This window comes from Nerophis ophidion, linkage group LG01, assembly GCF_033978795.1.
Source record: "Nerophis ophidion isolate RoL-2023_Sa linkage group LG01, RoL_Noph_v1.0, whole genome shotgun sequence".
NCBI lineage: Eukaryota > Metazoa > Chordata > Actinopteri > Syngnathiformes > Syngnathidae > Nerophis > Nerophis ophidion.
Window position 1 is genome coordinate 19557096 of NC_084611.1, and position 20412 is coordinate 19577507.

General features: G+C 38.4%; 1 protein-coding gene across 1 annotated transcript in view; it reads right to left on the reverse strand.

Moving 5' to 3' along the window:
- Positions 1-307: 307 nt before the first annotated feature.
- olfml2a (olfactomedin-like 2A) overlaps positions 308-20412 on the reverse strand; it is an 87929-nt gene continuing 67824 nt past the window's right edge. Inside the window, exons 7-8 of the mRNA XM_061897910.1 lie at positions 20101-20286; positions 308-5990 (exon numbers count right to left, since the gene is read on the reverse strand). Coding sequence (XP_061753894.1) covers positions 5386-5990; positions 20101-20286 — 791 coding nt within the window. The 3' untranslated portion in view covers positions 308-5385. The remainder of the gene's footprint in view (positions 5991-20100; positions 20287-20412) is intronic.

Sequence of the window (20412 nt, forward strand, 5' to 3'; positions counted from 1 at the left end):
CATGATTTTAATAATTATTCCATCATTTATTTAATCATTTTACAATTTAATTGTAAAATGATTTCATTTTTTTTCATTATTTAATTAAAACATTTAATACATTATTAATTGGTTAGAACATTTATAGAACTAAATAAATATATAAATTAAATAACATATTCATGTATTCAATTCAAATTTAAAATAATAATGACACATTCATACAATTATTTAAAGATTACATTTTTTTTAATTCTGTTATTCATACTCCAGAAGTGTTGTTTCTATGATAAAAACAAGTCATGACATTCTTAATAACGGACGAGACTTCGTTTGTTGCAAACTTTATTGAAAGGTTTTATGAGTACATTATGAAAAAGCCTTAGCAGGTCCAGTGTGTAAAAAAACAAAAACAAACTCTTCTCAGTTCCTGATCCTGCAGGTTAGGTAGATTCTTTTGAAGGAAACATGTTTGGAAAAGATGGCCGATATTAATAGGAATAATAATAATACTGCTCATCCTGCACACTGATCCATGAAGGCTTTCACAAGTGGTCTACACATTTCAAAATAAAATATTCATTGTTGGCAAGTCAACTTGTGTATGTATATACAGTATAATACCATGATGTCATTCTAAATGTTCCACAGAAACAGGATTATTGATATTATAGTAATCGTCATACAAGTTCAGGTGATCAAAAAAAACAAACATACTTTTATCAACATGTCCAGATTTTTTTTTTTTTTCGTGAATAATTTATTCAACACATACATCAACTGTGAAAATACAAAAACTGTGGCGGTTGATTTGTGTCTTTTTTATTTCAACAACAAATTTATGTAACTACATTTCTATGTTGGAATTTTGTGAATGATAAAAAAAAAAATAATAATAATATTTAAAATATAATAATATAATTAAAAATGCTGACATATTCTGACATACTTTCACCCGCATAAAAATAACATTCTAACTTGGATTGTTTCCCTGGCTTCGAGACTCTCCTGAAGGACAGCGCAGCGAAGACACAACAAACTCCCTTCTTGTCTCTCATGGACACACACCTGTTATTGTTGACTTTGGACTAGCGACTAGCGGGCTTACACACACACACACATCCACAAAAATATACGCCACACATACACACCCCATCCCCCCCAACCGAACGCCCTCGACGCAAATCCCATAGGGGTGATGAATGGATGGTCAGCGCCTGAGATCTGCGGCCTACCACCATGACCCCGCACTCCCTTCCCTCTGTTGCTAGATATCTCGAGATGCATGTTGTAATATGTATATGTGCTTTGCTATGGAGGTTTTTTTCCCACTCCAGACTTGGCCCCCTTAGGAGCCCAGGCTGGATTGTATTTTTTTTAATCATCCTTCCCCAGCGTTTACCTTTTTCCCATCCATTAGCGTTCTTGTTCTGTAACCCTGTACACTTTTTGTTTGTCTAATCTTGAACAAAGTTTTGTTGTACTTGTGCAATGACAATAAAGACCTATCCTATCCTATCCTATATTGAATGAATATCAGTTCATAAAAATTCTGTGTAGAATAATTCAGTGCAGAAATATTTTTTTCAAGACTCTGTAATTCAAAACTAAATATTTCTGCAATTATTTATTTTCCTGCACTAAATTTTTATACACTGAATTATTTTACACATAATTTTAATGCCCTGAACTTTCATTAAAATTATATATATTTTTTACACTGAATTTTTATACAAATATTTTTTGAACTGAATTTGGACATAATTGTTTTTAAAATTTTTGATTGTTGTATTCAATGAAATAGTCAGCATAAATTGATATAAAAAAATACATTCACAAAATTAAAATGCAAAAAAGTCTCTGACAAAATCAGTGTAAAAAAACCCAGAACAATTTTTGTAATAAAGACACAAATGAACCGCCATTCAAAACAATGAGAAAAGACTGATGAACAAACTGTAAATGTTCTTGCAGACAAAAGTCAACTTTACAAACATTTCTCATCTGAAGACATAATCTTGTTGGTTGAGTTTAAATTGCAGGGTGGACTAAATTGTTGTAGCTGTGTGAAAAGTTAGCGGCCATTAAAAAGAGAAGATGAAGAAGACAGCTGTACTTTCACAACATGGCTACTCGAGTGGCTTGTAGGCCGGAAATTGAATACCTTGAAATAGATTCTGGCTCGCTACTTCGTCTGTGGAGTGAACTGAACTCACTGCTGACTCTGCTCTTATGGTTTTCATTTTCAGCCCAGAAGAAACCATCGTGACGCGTGTGTCACCAACACTTGCACTGTCCTAAAATGCAAACACACCAACTCCTAAACATGCTAACATCAGCATGCTAAAATAGAAGTTATCATACTTCTAAGATGCCGCCAAGTATCAAAATCCATGGTTTTTAGGTTTAAGCAGACAAAATTAGCTAAAATGTTAGTATAAAGCATTAGCAGGCTAACATTAGCATGCTAGCACTGCATCGGAAAAGAGAAAAACAATTGGTGAGGTAGTTAGCATTAGCATGCTACTGTTAGCATGCTAATAAAAGAAAAGTTAGCATACTTCTAAGATGGCGCCAAGTATCAAAATCCATGACTTTTTAGTTTAAGCTGACAAAATTAGCTAAAATGTTAGTATAAGGCGTTAGCAGGCTAACATTAGCATGCTAGCACGTCATCAGATAAGAGAAAAAAAAGTGGTGAGGCAGTTCTATCTTGCTACACACACATACATTAAATTGCCCCTGTTAGAATGCTAAAGTTAGCATGCTAATACAGGAAACGTTTGCATACTTAGATGGCACCCAGTATCAAAATCCATGATTTTTAAGTTCAAATAGACACAGATAGACAAAAATGTTTGTATAAAGCATTAGCATGCTAGCACGTGACCAAATAACAGAAAAAAACAAAGGCGAGGCAGTTCTATAAATTTCATTACTATATATGTAAATATATTCTTAATATGTCCCTGTTAGAATGCTAAGGTTTGCTAACTTTTCCTATATTAGCATGCTAATTTTGGCATGCTAAAATAAAAGGAGTTAGCATACTTCTAAGATGGCGCCAAGTATCAAAATCCATGATTTTCAAATGTAAGCAGACAAAATTAGCTAAAATGCTAGTATAAAGCATTATCAAGCTAACATTAGCATGCTAGCATGTCATCAGATAAGGGAAAAAAAGTGGCAAGGCAGTCAGCATTAGCATGCTATTACAGGAAAAGTTAGCATACTTCTAATTGTGTCAAATACAGTAAATACTATTGTCTCTCATGACCCCACTTATCATGCTGCCCCTGTTAGCATGCTAAGGTTTGCTAACTTTTCCTAAATTAGCATGTTAATGTTAGCATGCTAAAATAAAAGGAGTTAGCATTCTTGTAAAATGGCGCCAAGTATCAAAATCCATGATTTTTAAATTTAAGCAGAAAAAATTAGCTAAAATGTTAGTAAAAAGCATTAGCAAGCTAACATTAGCATGCTAGCATGTCATCAGATAAGGGAAAAAAAAGTGGCGAGGCAGTTAGCATTAGCATGCTATTTCAGGAAAAGTTACCTTCTAATTGTGTCAAATACAGTATATACTATTGTCTCTCATGACTCCACTTATCACGCTGCCCCTGTTAGCAGGCTAAGGTTTGCTAACTTTTCTTAAATTAGCATGCTAATGTTGTTGGCATGCTAAAATAAAAGGAGTTAGCATACTTTTAAAATGGCGCCAAGAATCAAAATCCATGATTTTTAAATTTAAACAGACAAAATTAGCTAAAATGTTATTATAAACCATTAGCAAGCTAACATTAGCATGCTAGCATGTCATCAGAGAAGGGAAAAAAAAGTGGTGAGGCAGTTAGCATTAGCATGCTAATGTTAGCATGCTATTACAGGAAAAGTTAGCATACTTCTAATTGTGTCAAATACAGTATATACCATTGTCTCTCATGACCCCACTTATCACGCTACCCCTGTTAGCATGCTAAGGTTTGCTAACTTTTCCTAAATTAGCATGCTAAAATAAAAGGAGTTAGCATACTTCTAAGATGGCGCCATGTATCAAAATCCATCATTTTTTAGTTTAAGCAGACACAATTAGCTAAAATGTTATTATAAAGCGTTAGCAAGCTAACATTAGGATGCTAGCATGTCAACAGATAAGGGACAAAAGTAGCGAGGCAGTTAGCATAAGCATTCTATTACAGGAAAAGTTAGCATACTTCTGAAGTGGAGTCAAGTATGAAAATCCAGGATTTGTAGGTTCAAAGAGACAATATGAGCTAAAGTTTTAGTATGCTAACGTTAGCATGCTAATGTTAACACATGATCAAATAACAGATAAAAACAAAAGTTGCGAGGCAGTTCTATAATGTTCCTACAATGTCGATAAAAAATATTAAGGGGCCAATCGTTTCCGGGTTGAAGGTGAAAGATGCTAACAACAAACACGGCCTATCTTGGCGCCATCTTCACCCCGGCTGTCACGTTGACCAAGGTTTGGCAGAACAACTTTATTTACCTCATCAATAACACGTCTCCACATGGGTGAAAATTTGACGGGAGTGAAATGGAATGATAACGTGGACCCGCAATGCTAACAACACAAAATGCTAACAACATGCTAGTATCTGCGACTGTTGACCAAGTTTTTAACAGAACAATTTACGTCTTTCTGTTGTTTTTAACACATTGAAGCCGGGTTCTAACTCAAAGGAATTACCCAGGATGTGAGGAAGTACTACCAGGTCGTGCTTGTGTTGTAGTGACCGGGTGATGCTTGGAGATTACATCCAAGCTATCAGTGAGTACTGGAATGTTCCCAAGAACAGACTCAATGCATATTTAGAAGGTAAAAAAAATGGTGCTTATGCATTAACCATTAAAATATTAGATTATAGTGACCACTCGGGTGTCACCAAAAAAAAAAAAAAAAAACCATCACTCCACTTCATCTTAAAAACAGTACAAATCCATTCCAGACAGTTAATAATAAATAGGTTAGTGTTTTCCAGACCTACCATTGAGCTCTCTTTGACTCATTTCACTCATAATTATTGTTTAATTATTGAAAAAAGGACTTTTTGCCCCACTGTAGATGGATATGTAGCCGTAATAGATAAATCACATAACCCGCATTGTTAGCCGCCTCTTACTAGCAGTTGTCTATTATGCAGAATGCACAGAAAAGGGAGAGACTCACCTAAGAATTGTGGGTGATGGTCAAAATACAGTTTTTCTTGATTGAAGGTGTATCAAGCGCAAGTCAAGCAGTGAGATTATGTCCACAAATACTTGAAACGGAGACATGTGGGACATCCTGAGTGGTTTTAGCTCAAACAAGTTGCAAAATGCTCAGCACCTTGGGTCCATACCAGCAGGCCTCCCGTACCTTGTCGCACGTGGATTGAATTCTCACTGGTGGACAAAGTTTAGTCGGTACGTGACCTGATGGCCGTTGTCCCAGGCGTACAAAACCTTCTCCTTGGGGTTGTAGTCGACCTGCGTGGTGAAGGAGTGCTCGTTGGTGAAGGCCAGGTGCGGGACGGCTTCCGTGTTGGTGTGCGTGTCGTAAGCGTAGCGCACCTCGCCTTCCTTCTGGTTGTACACGTCCACGGCGTACAAGACGCCGCAGATGATGAAGCAGTTGCCGTACGAGTTCCTCTTCAGACCCGTCCTCCAGGTGGTCTCCTTTTTCACCGACAGGTCGCCCGGGTCCAGTTTGCTGACCACGATCACCTCCTGCTGGTGGTAGTCGTAGTCCACCGAGGGGTAGATCACCCACAGTCCGGTTTCGTCCACCGCGAAGTCGATGTCCGAGTGGCCCCTCCATTTCCACGGGGTGGTGTCCTCGTAGACCACGTCGTGCAGGAGCGCCCAGGCCGCCACGTAACGCATCTTCAGGTCGTACTTGATGATGTTCTTGGTGAAGGCGCGGTTGTAGTAGAAGGCGCCGTTGTAGACCACGTGGCCCGTGCCGATCCAGTTGTAGGGAAGCTTGAAGAGGTTGCTCCAGCGGCCTACGACCAGGAAACGTGAGAAACACGTTAGAAAAACAAAACTTCAATTTCGTTCTGAAGTTATGAATTAGAGGCCTACTGGAATGAGATTTTCTTATTTAAACGGGGATAGCAGGTCCATTCTATGTGTCATACTTGATCGTTTCGCGATATTGCCATGTTTTTGCTGAAAGGATTTAGTAGAGAACATCCACGATAAAGTTCGGAACTTACGGTGCTAAGACAAAAGCCTTGCCTTTACCGGAAGTCACATGGTTGATGGCTCTGTCACGCCAAATCTCTTTTCCCTACAAAAACCTTCCCCCCCATTTACTTCTGGGGTCATGACTAATACAGACGTTTTGTTAACGCTATATTATAAAAATATAACGCTATATTATAAAAATACAGACGTTTTGTTAACGCTATATTATAAAAATATAACGCTATATTATAAAAATACAGACGTTTTGTTAACGCTATATTATAAAAATATAACGCTATATTATAGGGCTTCACGGTGGCAGAGGGGTTAGTGCATCTGCCTCACAATACGAAGGTCCTGCAGTCCTGGGTTCAAATCCAGGCTCGGGATCTTTCTGTGTGGAGTTTGCATGTTCTCCCCCGTGAATGTGTGGGTTCCCTCATGGTACTCCGGCTTCCTCCCACTTCCAAAGACATGCACCTGGGGATAGGTTGATTGGCAACACTAAATTGGCCCTAGTGTGTGAATGTGAGTGTGAATGTTGTCTGTCTATCTGTGTTGGCCCTACGATGAGGTGGCGACTTGTCCAGGGTATACCCCGCCTTCCGCCCGATTGTAGCTGAGCTAGGCGCCAGCGCCCCCCGCGACCCCAAAAGGGAACAAGCGGTACAAAATGGATGGATGGATATAAAAATACAGACGTTTTGTTAACGCTATATAAAATTTAAAAAACAATTTACAAACACAAGCTATGACTGCATCTGGCTCTCAAGAAAAATCTTAGCTGACATTGCTTAACACGATAAGTAATGAATAATTTATCCAACGCCCTTGACGCGAATCCCTTAGGGGTGATGGACGGCTGGGCAGTGCCTGAAGAGCTGCAGCCCACCACCATAGCCACCACTCCCTCCCCTATGTTGCAAGTCTGGAGTTGTATGTTGTGATACGTATATATGCTTTGCTCTATAGTTTTTTTTTCCCATAGCTGTTCTGTGAACCTAACACTGTTTGTTTGCCTAATAAAATAAATCAGTCAATTAACAAAGTTTTGTTGTTCTTGGACAATAACAATACCTACCTACCTACATAATTACGTTGGTAATCACAGTGTCAAAATATCCGTTTTCTACTACACCTGTTCAAGAAGTTGCATTCATGGTAAGAAGTATTTTATTTATTATTGGTTAGCTTAGGAATAACAATGTTAATTAAAAATAATAAGAGACCTAGAATAGTCTAAAAACGTTGGTCTCACTAAAAAAAAGGCTGGCATTTAGTTATATTCAGTGTAAAAAAAAACTATTCTATGGCTCTCACGGAAATACATTTTAAAATATTTGGCTTTAATGGCTCTCTCAGCCAAAAAGGTTCCTGACCCCTGAGCTATGGGATGACATAAGAGGAAACCTGACCCCGGAAGTAAATGCGTCATCCCATAGCTTGTGTTTGTAAATTGTTTTTACATTTTTTTTATGATATAGCGTTAACAAAACGTCTGTATTTTTATAATATAGCGTTAACAAAACGTTGTATTAATCATGACCCCGGGGGGGGAAGGTTTTTGTAGGGGGCAAGAAATTTGGCGTGACAGCTCCTCACATATTCAAATTGTTTTTAATGGGAACATCCATTAAAAAGTGCTATTCTGACCGAGAAAACGACAATTTCCCCATTAATTTGAGCTAGGATGAAAGATTCGTGTATTTAAGGATATTGATAGCGACGGACTAGAAAAAAAAAAAAAGTTAATGTTTTTAGACACATTTACTAGGATAATTCTGGGAAATCCCTTCTCTTTCTATTGTGTTGCTAGTGTTTTAGTGAGTTTAATAGTACCTGATAGTCGGAAGGGTGTCTCCACGGGTGTTTGACGCCAATGTCTCAGGGGAGTCGACGGCAGCTATGGACGGCACAAGCTCAGCTTTTCTCCGGTAAGAACTGACTTTTTAACCACAATTTTCTCACCGAAACTTGCTGGTTGACATGTGGTCGGGAACCATGTCGCTCGATCCATAGTAAAGTTTCACCTCCAGGAATTTTAAACAAGGAATCACCGTGTGTTTGTGTGGCCAAAGGCTAAAGCTTCCCAACTCCATCTTTCTACTGTGACTTCCCCATTATTAATTGAACGAATTGCAAAAGATTCAGCAACACAGATGTCCAGAATACTGTGTAATTGCGCGATGAAAAGAGACAACCTTACGCCGCAAATGGTGCTGCGCTAGTATGTCCTCTACAGTCCGTGATGTCACGTGCACGCGTCATCATTCCGTGACGTTTTCAACAAGAAACTCCGCGGGAAATTTAAAATTGCAATTTAGTAAACTAAACTGGCCGTATTGGCATGTGTTGCAATGTTAATATTTCATCATTGATATATAAACTATCAGACTGCGTGGTCGGTAGTAGTGGGTTTCAGTAGGCCTTTAAACAAAACAGAACATAACTAAAGAAAACATGATGTCAAGACATGACAGTCGACACCAAAACGTTGAGACCGTTGTTGTTCTGAAGAGTTGCTGTTGAACCGGCTCTGCTGAATTTCAATGATTTCGTCGAGGTATTCATCATTGACATTTGCTATCTCAACAGAAAAACGTGAACGGCTGTCTCACCCATGCTGGATATGACTCTCTTGTAGGGAAATATCCGTCGAGAGACTTTGCAAGCTCATCTAAGTGCGTGGTAATTGTTTGCTTCAGTTCCATGGGTACAGAAATGTCTCCGATTTTTTAGACACATCTTCCATCTTAAAACAATATTTTTTGTTATTGTCATCGTAAGTGGGCCAAAACACTTATATCAGAAAATAATCTCATGGAAATGACTGCTGCCATTTGATTATGATAATAAAAAATTTAACTCGTTATTTAGTCAGGTTTGGAACTGGTGTGTTGCCGGTGTGGCCACAGTGTATGCGCACGTCTGATGTTGCTCACATGTGCTCCACTGAATGCTAAAGGAGTTTTTGCGTTTGCTCACACATATGGAAAATTAAAGGCAAAGTTGTTTGGGGGTATGCATAACACACCGATTGGGAGAAGTTTTAGTTTTAGTTTACACGATGGTGGTTAAGAACCACTGGGCTAATATATATAAAAATATTTTATTTTCGTCTAAAATTTTGATTTTATTATGGTGTGGTCTATAGTACGGAAAATACGGTAATTATTCGGAAAAGTAAATTTTTTTTAAACTTGTAACTTATTTTAACCCTAACCCTAAACAACTCAATTCAACGATCTGGCATATGCAGTTGAAAGACGTTTCATGAAAGCAGAGTGTGTTCGTATGTCCCTGGTGTCAACAAGAGAGCCAGACAGAGTAGCATTAGCTCAGCTGTGTTCGTTAACTCTTGTGGAAAGGCAACTCTTTTGAATCTTTTCACTTTATTGTGTTAGCGCTAGGGATAATGTTTGATAAGAAATTATCCAGTTCGAGCCTTTTATCGAATCCTCTTATCGAACCGATTCCCTATCGATTCTCTTATCGAGTCCAAATAGGTTGTTGTACATGGAAAAAAAATAAACAATATTTGCTTTAACAAAAGCTCACTTTTATTATATAAGAAAAAAATAAAATCTAATAAATATTGACTGTTACCCCCCTAATAAAATAAAATAAAATAAATAAATATTGACTGTTGTTACCCAAAGTATACCCAAAGCTAGCCTGGTTGCTATGTTTCCGGTTGGTCATGTGTTTGTACTTTGCTCAAATCTCCCAGTAAAGTTATTCATTGGATTATGTCATTTGTTTTGAACTTTATTACACCTTGGAGCGCTTTTGTTTTGAACTTTATTATACCTTGGAGCGCTTTTTCCCTGTCCGTTGTTTTCCTGCTTTCGCTATTTGCGCCTGATGACTGAGCTACGTGACGTCGTTTCTTGTGATGTCTCACGGAGCATTTCTGGTCGGGACCGATTCGAATAAAGAACCAACTCTTTTTCTTTACCATAGTGGTCTCGATAACGGGTACCGGTTATCAAAAAGGGGTTCTAGTCCGAGGACTGGGTTCTTTTCTCATCGAAGAACCGGGAAAACCGGTTTCGAGTATCATCCCTAGTTAGCGCTAGCTAATAAAGAGATTGAATGTGCTTCCATGCCTGTAGTCTCCTTGTCCAAAATCAGGGTACTGTAGGATTGCAAGCTTGTCACGTCATTGGTTTGTTGTTCATTATTCACTCGTAGTAGTAGTAGTAGTAGTAGAAGTAGTAGTAGTAGTAGTAGTAGTAGTAGTGTGTGTACTTACATGTTTGCTGTGTGATGTTGCCTCCTTCTATTTGCGTAATCAAGTTCATTGTATTGTCTTTCATTAGTGAAATGTTACTTCCTGCATCCAACTTGCTCTCATGTTGACACAAAACCGCAACAAAAGTAGCGTGCCACGTTACATCAAACGCATCGGTAACGGTGTATCGGTGTACATGAAAATAATTAATCAGATTACTCCTTACGAGTAAACAATGTTCTGAAAATTACTTTTAAAAAGCAATTTGTTGTAGTTACTCGTTAGTTTACCAAAAAAGTAATTGAATTACTAATACATGTACTTAATTACTCGGGAAAGTACTTAAAAACCCATCTAACATTTGCAGTTGATGGACCTTTCATATAAGATCACAGTGTGCGTGTGGCTGTGCTTTTAGAAGGCGGGGCCTGTTGCCATGTGACGTGTGATGTCATCAAGGGTTTGAAAGCCAGAGCTGTGTTTGTTATTTTGAATCATTTTACCTCTGCTTAATGAAAAGGTTGAATGTGCTTCCATGGCTGTCATATCACCTTGTCAACAAACGGGGTATTGTTTGGATGGCAAGTTTGTCACTTCATTCATTGATTTGTTGTTCATTTTTCCCATCGTGTACGTGTGCGTATGTTGTGGTCTGCTGTGTCAAAGTGTGATGTTTTCTCCTCCTATTTGATATCAAGTTTATTTTAGTGCGGTCCTGCTTTTTGTTTTCATTAGTAAAAAAAATTAAGGAGTGAATTTAACAGTACAACCCTCACATTTCTAGTGAGGGTTGGACTCTGCCAAGGCTGTCCTTTGTCACCGATTCTGTTCATAACTTTTATGGACAGAATTTCTAGGCGCAGTCAAGGCGTTGAGGGGTTCCGGTTTGGTGACCGTAGGATTAGGTCTCTGCTTTTTGCAGATGATGTGGTCCTAAAGGCTTCATCACTCTTCAGCTCTCACTGGATCGGTTCGCAGCCGAGTGTGAAGCGACCGGAATGAGAATCAGCACCTCCAAGTCCGAGTCCATGGTTCTCGCCCGGAATAGGGTGGAATGCCATCTCCGGGTTGGGGAGGAGACCCTGCCCCAAGTGGAGGAGTTCAAGTACCAAGGAGTCTTGTTCACCAGTGGGGGAAGAGTGGATCGTGAGATCGACAGGCGGATCGGTGCGGCGTCTTCAGTAATCCGGATGTTGTATTGATCCGTTGTGGTGAAGAAGGAGCTGAGGCGGACGGCAAAGCTCTCAATTTACCGGTCGATCTACGTTCCCATCCTCACATATGGTCATGAGCTTTGGGTCATGACCGAAAGGATAAGATCACGGGTACAAGTGGCCGAAATGAGTTTCCTCCGTCGTGTGGCGGGGCTCTCCCGGAGAGATAGGGTGAGAAGCTCTGTCATCCGGGAGGAACTCAAAGTAAAGCCACTGCTCCTCCACATCAAGAGGAGCCAGATGAGGTGGTTCGGGCATCTGGTCAGGATACCACCCGAACTTTTCCCTATGGAGGTGTTTAGGGCACGTCCAACCAATAGGAGGCCACGGGGAAGACCCAGGACATGTTGGGAAGACTATGTCACCCGGCTAGCCTGGGAACGCCTCGTAATCCCCTGGGAAGAGCCGGACGAAGTGGCTGGGGAGAGGGAAGTCTGGGCTTCCCTGCTTAGGCTGCTGCCCCTGCGACCTGACCTCGTATAAGCGGAAGAAAATAGATGGATGGATGGATGGATGGATAATAAAAAAAAAATCCTGCATTGAACTGGCCGCACTTATGATGCTGCTCGTTGTTGACATAAATACAACCACATTAAGCTATCCCTAACGGCAAAAATAATACATTCAATTACTCGTCACTAGTAAAAGTAACAGCATTATTACGAACACTACTAGTTAAAGTAACGGCGTTAGTCAAAGGGGAACGTTATCACAATTTCAAAAGGGTTAAAAACATAAAAAATCTGTTCCCAGTGGCTTGTTGTCTTTTTTTAAATTTTTTTAAAAATTTTACCGGTCCCCGTACATCCCTAAAAAAAGCTTTAAAGTGCTTGATTATCACTATTCGCAATGCGACTATCCATTTCCCTGTGACGTCATACAGTGCTGCCAATGTAAACAAACAATGGGAATACCACAGCAAGATATAGTGACATTAGCTCGGATTCAGACTCGGATTTCAGCGATTAAACAGATTATGCATGTATTGAAACGGATGGTTGGAGTATGAAAGTATTGAAGAAGAAAATTAAGCTATTGAGTGAATAGCTATTGACGCTATTCATAGCCATAGCATGGCCGAATAGCTGCGTTAGCATCGCCGGTAAAATGTGCGGACCAAACGATCAGGACTTTCGCATCTCGTGACACTGGAGCAACTTAAATCTTTCGATCGGTAAGTGTTTTTTTCGCATAAAATGTGGGTGGAAGGAAACGTAATATAGTTGCAAATGCATCTGCAGGTTATCCATACATCTCTGTGCCATGTCTGCTTTAGCACCGCCGGTAAATAGCATGTTAGCATTGATTAGCGTAGCATGTTAGCATCGATTAGCTGGTAGTCAACATCAACAAAACTCACCCTTGTGATTTCGTTGACTTTATCGTTGCAAATGCATCTGCAGGTTATCCATACATCTCTGTGCCATGTCTTTCATGGCCGGTAAAATGTGGAGACACTTTGGTACATTCAATGGGGGTCTGGCGGCAGACACTTTCGCATCTTCGGGCCAGTGGTGAAACTTGAATCCCTCCCTGTTAGTGTTGTTACACCCTCCGACAACACACCGACGAGGCATGATGTCTCCAAGGTTCCAAAAAATAGTCGAAAAAACGGAAAATAACAGAGCTGAGACCCGGTGTTTGTAATGTGTTGAAAATTAAAATGGCGGCTGTATTACCTCGGTGACGTCACGTTCTGACGTCATCGCCACCAGAGCGATAAACAGAAAGGCGTTTAATTCGCCAAAATTCACCCATTTAGAGATCGGAAATCGGTTAAAAAAATATATGGTCTTTTTTCTGCAACATCAAGGTATGTATTGACGCTTACATAGGTCTGGTGATAATGTTCCCCTTTAAGTAATTAAGTAAACAACTCCTGACGGCTAGCCTGTACTGTTATGTTCTTTGTGTTCTTTAATCTTTCCCTCTTGTTTTCATAGGTTTGTACCTTATTTTTGTGGACTTTACGTATCTGGACTGAAACCACAACATTTCCCCATTGTGGGATAAATTAAGCTTAATGATTTTGTCGGCGGTCTAAAAGGACAGACTTCAGTCCGAGTGGCGGTTTTCCGCCTGGAACAAGTGTTTGACTTGTCTCCATTCAGTGGCGTTACGTTATGTTTGGACGATGAGAAGTGCAGGGGACACGTGCCCCCTGATCCCCTTTCAATTACGTTCGTACTTATAAAAAATACAGAATAAAGTACCAATACATTTTTTGGGACAACCACTCCCTGCACTAGAAGAGATCAACAGTATCATCGTTTGTCACAGGCCGACTGTTCTTTAGAAAACCTTCCAGCTGCAATCAGACTGTTCGAAGGACATATGTGGCATTTGTTCTTTATTGTGTTGTGCGTGTTGTGCTGTGTTTGTGCGTTTGCTGGTGTTGCCACAACAATGTCACTTCCATAAAAAGGCCCACAATCAAGTTGCGAGCAAAAATTCCGGTTATTAACCACCCTGCCAGTTGTTGGCGTACTGAGATTTGTGAGTAAAACCAGAGTTTTACTTGCGAGTATTAGCTTATAGCTAGAGTTTGACGTTGTTTTTCAAAGCACGGTTATGAAGAAAGTCAGTGTGAGGAACAGTGCTGAAAAAAATTAAATTGATGATGTTCGTTGAATTAAAGAATTAAATGATCAAAAACATGACCGAGCGTGTAGCTAGCTAACTTGCTGAAGCAGCTGGAACATCTGCGAGTCTGCTCCGTACTGAAGCAGATTGACTCTAACGCCAACCATGGAGGTAAAAATAATATCGAAATGACGGGCATTTATCCACCAAAATATGGAGAAGCTGCTGATGGTGTGTTTGACTGCGAAGCAGCTCAAAGGAGATACTGTAGAATTCCAATACTGTACGTTATTATTACATTACTCTATAAAGCTACTGTAGTTGTTTGTAGTACATTATATTGTACTGTTTTTATACATTATATATATATATATATATATATATATATATATATATATATATATATATGTGTGTGTGTTATTTGTGTGTATATATATATATATGTATATATATATGTACATATATATGTGTGTGTGTTATTTGTGTGTATATATATATACACGCACACACACATATATATATATATGTATATATATAGTATATATATATACATACATATATATGTACATATATGTGTGTGTGTTATATATGTATATATATATGTGTGTATATATATATATATATATATATATATGTATATATATATATATATATATATATATATATACACACATATATATATATATATATATATATATATATATATATATATATATATATATATATATATATATTAAAAATGTATGAATGTGTGTGTGTATAGAAGTTACATTTAACTAGGGGGTGTAACAAAAAATAAAGTCGCCTTTTTTTTTTTTCCAAACCTTAATTCCAAGATCAACTTCAGATCTATTTGTCAATATACATTTTTTTTTTTTTTGCACGTTTTATTGTATTTTTTTTTATTTTATGGCAAAAGCCCAGCATTTTCAAAACTTCCCTACAAGCATTTTTCCAAGTGGAATATTTTTTGGGTCAAATTTAGATTACAGTTAAAAAAAATCACAGTAAAATTATCAAGAATCCAAAGGGTCCCACACATAAAATTGTTAAAAAGAAGTCATACTTTTTATTTATTCTTTTTAACTTCAACGCTTAGGTTTTTAATCAACTTCAGATCTATCTGTCCTTTTTTAGTATTTTTTTTGTCTTTTTGTTTGTTTGTTTGTTTGTTTTTTTAAGCCCTTTTTGTCATAGGAAACACAAAATATGGAGTTTTTTCCTCAAAACAACATTTTAAAGTGTAATATTTTGATATTCATAACTATTTAAAAAAAATGGCATAGTATTTTTAGAATGGGCCGCACTTTGGGCAGCTATGATGTAGCTAATGACAATATAACACGCACAGTGATGGACACAAACAGCGCAGCGGAACACCAACATTAACGCTGCGACCCCCACACACCTGACCCTTCCCCGCTGAGCCCGGTTCAAAGGGGAGGCCGGACCACGTCAGAGAGCAGCGGGCATCAGCGCCGCTCCTACAGACAGCAAGTCATCCGCACACAACTTTGGAGTTCTCTTCCCCGCAGGAGGCTTCTGCATGCAAGTGAACGCAGAAAGCAGATTGTCCAAACAGATTTCCATCAACAAGCGAAATCCGACGTCATCGTCTGTTAAAGAGCATAATCCAATTCTTCCGTTGTTGTGGACGAAGAAGGAGTCGATTGTCCTCTCCTTGGAATTCTTCAGATCTGACTTTCCTAGAGGCTGGACGGCATTAGCCACACATGCAAGCAGGCTGCTTGTCATTGTTGATTGTTGCCTAGCGGTGCCTCGTCTGCTTGGAGCACAAATATTCACTTTGATCTTTAAACAACCGATCATTATTATTTTGATGTTGCGTTGAACACAGATATGTCTCTATTGACATTGCAACCGCTAATCAATGCTTCTAAATCAGGGGTGTCCAAAGTGTGGCTCGGGGGCTATGTAATAGCATTTAAAAAATGCTATTACAAAAATAAAAATACAAATTGGAATTACCGTATTTCCTTGAATTGCCGCAGGGTATATAGTTTGCGCCTGCCTTGAATCACTGCCGGGTCAAACTCGCTTCGCAAAATAATTAGCGCATGCTTAGTATTACCGCCTGGTCAAACTCGTGACGTCACTCGTGACACTTCCCCTGTCATCATTTTCAAAATGGAGGAGGCTGATTTCAATACCAGTAATCTGAAATCGCATAAAGGGGAAGAAGATTAAGAGCTATTCAGTAGGATTTAAGGTCCAAGCTTACATCACACTCAAATTTTTACTGCATGCCTTTGGTAAGTGCCGGAGTGAGAAGAGGTTTTAAAATAATTAGCGCATGCTTACTTTTACCGCATGCCTTTGGTAAGCGCAGGAGTGAGAAGAGGTTTTAAATTAATTAGCGCCCCGGCGGCAATTCAAGGCAATACGGTAAACATCAAACAGGTTTAATGTGTTTATATTAGTGTTGTCCCCAAATCAATATTTTGGTACTGGAACCAAAATGATTTTGATACTTTTCGGTACTTTTCGATACTTTTCTAAATACAGGGGACCACACAAATTGTATTATTGGCTTTATTTAAACAAAAAAAAAATCTTACGGAACATTAAACATATGTTTCCTATTGCAAGTTTGTCCTTGAATAAACTAGTGAACAAACTGTCATGATCCGCTGCCCGGATCATGTCATATTCTGTTTTTGTTCCGTCTTTGTATCGTATTCTGTTGGTATTTGACTTCCTTAGTTCCTGGTGGCACTTCCTGTTTTGTTCTGTTGCCATAGTCAAGCAATAGTGTCACCTGCCTCTTGTTTTTGACATGCACCCGCCTCGTAATTACTGTCCTTATTTAAGCCTGCCTTTTCCGTTTACTCGTCCTCGTAGCCTAGTTTCTGTTCCATGCAACAGGTGACGACGCTGATTTCCAACTCTGGTAAAAGACCGTTTTTGGTCTTGCTATTTTCCGAGCTATGCTTCCTGTTTTCTAGCTCCCATGCTAGCTCTTTGTTTTGCCTGTTTATGCCTAATGCAAGTTTTTTTTTTATAGTCTTTTCCTTAGTGTAAATAAATCTTCATTTCTTACCTTCACGCTGTGTCCAAGTCCGACTGCATATTTGAGAGAACGAACCTGCACCACGATGCCAGCTAACCGTCACCCATACAAGGCAACTTGTCTTTAATCAGTAAGTAAGCAAACAAAGGCTCCTAATTTAGTCTGTTGACATATGCAGTAACACAATGTGTCATTTATCATTCTATTATTTTGTCAACATTATAAAGAACAAGTGGTAGAAAATTAATCATTAATCCACTTTTTAATTTACTGTTAGTATCGGGTTATTTTCTGTTTTAACATGTTCTATTTACACTTCTGTTAAAATGTAATAATCACTTGTTCTTCTGTTGTTTGGATGCTTTATAATAGTTTTGGATGATACCACAAATTTGGGTATCAATCTGATACTAAGATCATACATTGGTCATATTCAAAGTCCCGCTGTGTCCAGGGACATATTTCCTGAGGTTATGAACATAATATACATTTGAAAAAGACGAAAAAAGATGTTGGGATGCCAAAAAATATCGATGTAATCATAGTAGTATCGACTAAACACGCCCCTGTACTTGGTATCATTACACTTGATGTTAGGAGTACAGTAGATACACCAATGGCGTTTGTTTACATTTTGACGCCGGTGAGCTACAGTGTTTAGTGAAACATGTTTAGCTATTCCTCATCCACGCAGGGATGATACTTGTAAGAAACTTACTTTATTTGTCACCATAAAGGATTAGTGATTTACAGGATTAGTGATTTAGAAGTAGCAAAAACACTGTAGCCTGGGGCTGGACTTTAACCTCCAGCTAGCTACCCATGTCTTAAAGTACTTCTTCCTGAGGGCGTTTCAGTGTTATAACTTCATCTTTATCGTTACATTTTTAAGCCAAAATGCATCCATTCTCCCTTTTCTGTCCACACACTGTGTCTGCTTGTAAGTCTCCGTGCTTATGCGCTATCAAACATGCTCCTCTGCTCGCACACCAGCAACGACACGACGTGACGGCGACGGGAGCACGGGGGGTGGTGAACCGGTACTTTTCAGAGGCGGTATAGTACCGAATATGATTCATTAGTATCCTGGTACTATACTAATACCGGTATACCGTACAACCCTAGTTTATATATATTGTTGTTATCTTGAGGTTTTTTCCTGGTTCCGAACCAAGCAAACAGAAAGTGGGACAGGGTTTTCTTTTGAAAAACGGGCATAAAACAAAAAAACCAACAACAACTTAATGGCATTTGATCAGGGGTGTCCAAACTGCATCCCACGTTCTGCCGACATCTTCAGTATGGCATGCGAGATGACATGCAATTAGAAATCTTACCCACTTTAGACTCCAGTCATTATTTCAGTTTTGAAAGAGGAATTATGTCACGATCTATCGATCAGCGCAAGTTATTCAAGTAAATTACCTTTAATTGTAATCTGAGTGGTGGTATGCACATTTTAAACTAATATGACCCAATACAAACAACCTTCCCCTATCATGGTGCAAAAAACAACCAACACAAAATGTCAACAATCATGTCAAACATAACACAACCTGCTCACTGAACTTTGTGGACATGATAAAAAATCATCCATGCACCATTTAAAAAATTTAAATTACATTCATTTAAATCTATCACAAAGCATGATGGGAAACATACAAAACTCTCCCCACACTTGTCTATGTTTGCCGAATTTTAGCTGCTTGATATTTCTGATTCGTTACGAAACTTTAAGGAGGTTGTCACGGAAGTAAACAAGGTAGAAGTCAAACTTTCACATACTCTTAAAATCCACCTCTTATAATTATATATCCATTATATTATTATAATATGTACACATATACATGTATAGGCTGCATACATATATATGAATACGTGTATATATATATATATATATATATATATATATATGTGTATAAAACGGCAGCATTTGGATTATATATAAATGTGTATATAAATATATATATATATATATATATATATATATGTGTGTATATGGACTTTTTTTTTTTAAATGGAGGGAAATTTCAAGAGAGTTATGTCACCGCCAAAGCATGAAATATATATTTACAATGAAAACACAACAAAAAGTACAATTATGTCAATATTTCATAAAAATTCACACTAATAGACTATAATTTGTGAAAGTAAACTATTCTGGTCTACATTGTATCGGATAACTGATACTAATGATGATTTTTTTCTTTAAAAAAAAAAAAAACTAAAATAGACAGCCAGTTTTTTTAAACAACTTTTTGAAAGGAACAGCTACTCAAGATCTGGCTCGCTTCAAAGAGAAACAACTCTCGAGAATCCCCATTAGGTGCATTGTTAGCCGCCTCTTACAGGCAGTGTTTTACTTTTAGACCGCCCAGAAAAGGGAAAGACGTGTATTGTCGTCTGACAAAAGGATTGTGAATGATGGAAAATACCCAAAAAAGTGCAGTTTCCCTTTAAGGGAAACATAGTAGTAAAAAAAAGGAGTTTTTCAAATGTGGAAAATTGTTACCCCAAATGTTTTGAATGTTTGTGACACTGGAAAGGATTTGGGAGAAATGGACAATTATGACACTTTTACATGTAAACCAGTGTGGGTGGCATTTGGAGCAGGTAATGTGGAATTTTGGGATACGGGAAATTTGCAGTTGGAATTTGTGGAAGTAGTCTTGCGTACAAAAGGGTAGAATAATGAATTGCTGCTGAATTTTTTAAGTGTGAATACTCTGAAGTTCAATAATTAAAAACAATATTTTACGTATACTTTGTTCGTTGGCAGGTGATCAAGATCTTATCATATTCTTGTCGCCATCACACCTGCACGAACCTTTTTCAGGCATAAACGTTGTGATAAAAGAGCGAACCTTGTTTGAAGTTATCCAGGTTGCGGAACTCCACCAGGTTGTTGCCGTAGTAGTAGTTTGTGACGTAGATCTTGGCGTCTTTAGCCAGAGGATCCTTCATCCAGGCTCCCTCGTTGCGTCCATAACTGTGCTGCTTCTCCGGCTGCTCGATTGATGCCAGAGTGCCTTCACAGTTCAGAATTTTCCCTGCGAAACATGAACATTCAGCAGGTTTAAAGTTAGACCAGCCATTCTTTGCATTTGTAAATGAGACATACGAATGGAACAAAATACATAATAATTTAGATATAGGTAGCCAACCACAACTTGCTC